The sequence below is a fragment of the Emydura macquarii genome, unplaced genomic scaffold (genome assembly GCF_026122565.2).
Source record: "Emydura macquarii macquarii isolate MOO-44397 ecotype Brisbane River unplaced genomic scaffold, CSIRO-AGI_Emac_v2 contig_1305, whole genome shotgun sequence".
Taxonomy (NCBI): domain Eukaryota; kingdom Metazoa; phylum Chordata; order Testudines; family Chelidae; genus Emydura; species Emydura macquarii.
This window is the reverse complement of record NW_027131442.1, coordinates 638,538-641,412: the sequence shown is the minus strand read 5'-3', so window position 1 is coordinate 641,412 and position 2,875 is coordinate 638,538. Positions and strand designations below refer to the sequence as shown.

The window sequence follows — 2,875 nt, the reverse complement described above, 5'->3', positions numbered from 1 at the left end:
AATAAATGACAAAATAAGAAAAGAATGGTACTTTATTAAAAATGAACGATTTTCTGCTCCTCAGTTCAACATGGAAGAGTACAAGCAGGTGAAACCCACTGATGAGTGTGCACTACAGATCCAGTTCTGTCTTCAGTCTGCAGAGGATATGAGTCTGTTACAGCCAAGAGAACCCTGGTTCGTTAGCTGTCACTGTAGATGCTTTTGGCTTTGGAAGTATCTGGTTCAGTCCCTACTGCGTTGACAAAGATGGTGGCCATCATGCAGAGACAGTTTGTTCCCTACCAGGAGGCACCCCTGGTAGGCAGAATCCTAAGTGTAGGAATATCCATCCTCATCCTAGCTTTCCTATCCCCCAGGATCACACCTGGTTGCTCACTCTTTGTGATGGGAAGATTAAATTATCTAACAAGTTATTCCCTACAGTGCAAGAGGCAGGGATTATTATCTGGTCTGTAATTTAAGTCCCTATAGAGGCTCCCTTCTGCCGTACTACCCTCCTCAGGGCATCTTTCACTTCCTTGTTCCTCAAGCTATAGATCAAGGGGTTCATCATGGGGATCACCACGGTGTAGAAGACAGCAGCCACTTGGTCCTGTCCTCCAGAGTAGCTGGAGCTGGGCTTCAAGTAGATGAAGAGGATGGTGGTGTAGAACAAAGTGACAGCCATCAGGTGGGAGGCACAGGTGGAGAAGGCTTTGTGCCTGCCCTCAGTGGAGTGGATTCGCAAGATGTTGATCAGGATGTACATGTAGGAGACAAAGATGGTAATGAAGGAGCATAGGCCAATCAAGGAGGAGATGATGAAGAGCAGGACTTGGTTGACTAGGGTATCAGAGCAGGAGAGCTTCAGTATCAAGGGCACATCACAGAAAAAGTGGTCAATGACATTGGAGGTGCAGAAGGGGAGACGGAAGGTGGTGTTGGTGTGTATCAGACCGTTGGCACAACCCACGAAGTAGGAAGCCACCACCAGCCAGATGCAGACCTTCCGGGACATGATGACTGGGTACAGCAGTGGATTACAGATGGCCACGTAGCGGTCGTATGCCATGGCAGCTAGTAGGAGGCATTCCACAGTGGCAAACACAGCATAGAAATAAAACTGGGTGGCACAGCCAATGAACGAAATGGCTTTCCTTTCATCCAAGAGGTTCGCCAGTGTTTTGGGGACCACAACAGTGGAGTAGCAGAGATCTGAGAAGGACAGGTTACTGAGGAAAAAGTACATGGGGTTGTGAAGGCGGGGGTCAAGATGGATCAGTGCAATCATCCCAAGGTTCCCAAGGAGGGTGATAATGTAGATACCTAGAAACACCACAAAGAGGATGATTTGGGTGAGCGGGTCATCTGTGAATCCCAAGAGGATGAATTCGGTCACTGTAGTGTGATTCCCCCCAACCATTTCTGCAGTAGATGGTGTCTGATTGGAGAAAGACAGAAACTCAGCAAAGAGTCACACAGTTGTATTAATCTCAGCTCTCACACAAACATCCCTGAATTTTCAGAAAGTCTCATCTTTGATGGGAGTTGCTGTATCCAGCTCTGGGACACCACTAATTTTAAAACCAATAAGAATGACTCGGAGTTGCTGTGTAATAATTTATCAGTACTGTATGTTGATTAGCTCTGGTTTGGAGTTTTTCAACAAAACTTTTCTTTTTAATTGGAAAATGGAAATTTGTCAAAACTGAAACTTTTTGCTGAAAAGAGCTGGTTTTTGACAACTTTCTTGACTCAAAACAATTTTGAAAAAAAAAGGTTTGGAAATTGTCAAAGTGAGTCATTTTGACATTTTCTTAAAAAAAACAAACCCGTTTCCTGGTTTGAAATTACTTTTCCTTTTAAAAGTAAGCGAATTATAGTAAAAAAGATAAAATTACAAAAGTGGTCAAAATCTAAATAAGACATTTCAAACTTATCAAAATGAAATGTTTCCACTGGCCCAAACCAGGAACATTTTCAAAATTTTGATTTTTTATCCTGAGTGGGGATGGGAAAGTTTTTTGAAATCTCAAAAAATATCAAAGAGTGGGAACATTTTCCTCTTGAGTTCTGATGTAGATCTTGCTATTAGGATGATTATTGTATGAGTATACAGGCTTAAATCATAAAGGCTATTGGGAAACAAATAGGAAAGCAAAACACTGATTTGAAATAAGACATCCCTCAACAAACATTACAAGATAATGGGACATCCATTCATATTGAGGGAACTAGTTCAACCTTTCCCTGAGTCCACCAAACTGGTTTTGGGCAGCCTGGTCAAATCCCGGAAGCTGAGAAGTCAAAGGATTTCTGGTTGGATAAAAAGTGGCACTTTTTGTAAAATGCAGGTAATTGTTAGGGAGAGACAATTAAGGGAAACAGACTGAACTCCAGATGAGGGTGACTGGGAAAGGTAGGCATTCTTGAGGCTTCTACCAATGGATGGTAGGATTCGGTAAGATAGACAGGTGTATAGACCTTTTGTTGTTTTCAAATCCCTTTTCTCTGATGTTATGCACTGTCCCTATTCTTAAGATTAAACCATACTTTGATTTCAGGAGGCTGTCTGGTCATTCTAATCACCACTGGTCACAGACTCCTGAAGGGAAGAAACACAGGTACCAAACCCAGTGGGACACGCTGGGTAAAGCACAGTCAATACACAGTGTACTGGAGCCCAGGACCTGATCTAAGAGTTGGCATATCATGTGACTCCCCCCAGGAAAAGTAAAGGCACAAGGCCTGACATGGCAGCGGGTGCATGCAAGGAGACCAGAGTGGAGTCACAGAAGCAGAAAGCCCTGTGACCATGACAGATGTGCTCTGTGGGCTTGGGAGCTAGGATGCCTCCATGCATCTTGCCATCACCTCTATCTGAAATGGGTGC

The 2,875-nt window shown here is 43.6% G+C and overlaps 1 protein-coding gene across 1 annotated transcript; it reads right to left on the bottom strand.

The window, feature by feature from the left end:
- Positions 1-460: 460 nt before the first annotated feature.
- Positions 461-1,405, bottom strand: LOC137154851 (olfactory receptor-like protein OLF1). Its single transcript, XM_067550699.1, has one exon. The coding sequence runs from the start codon at positions 1,403-1,405 to the stop codon at positions 461-463; it is 945 nt and encodes a 314-aa protein (XP_067406800.1).
- Between the last annotated feature and the right edge of the window lie 1,470 nt (positions 1,406-2,875).

Excerpts from the sequence above, each read along its gene's own strand:
- LOC137154851 (XM_067550699.1), bottom strand. The coding sequence starts at position 1,405 with ATGGTTGGGGGGAATCACACTACAGTGACCGAATTCATCCTCTTGGGA.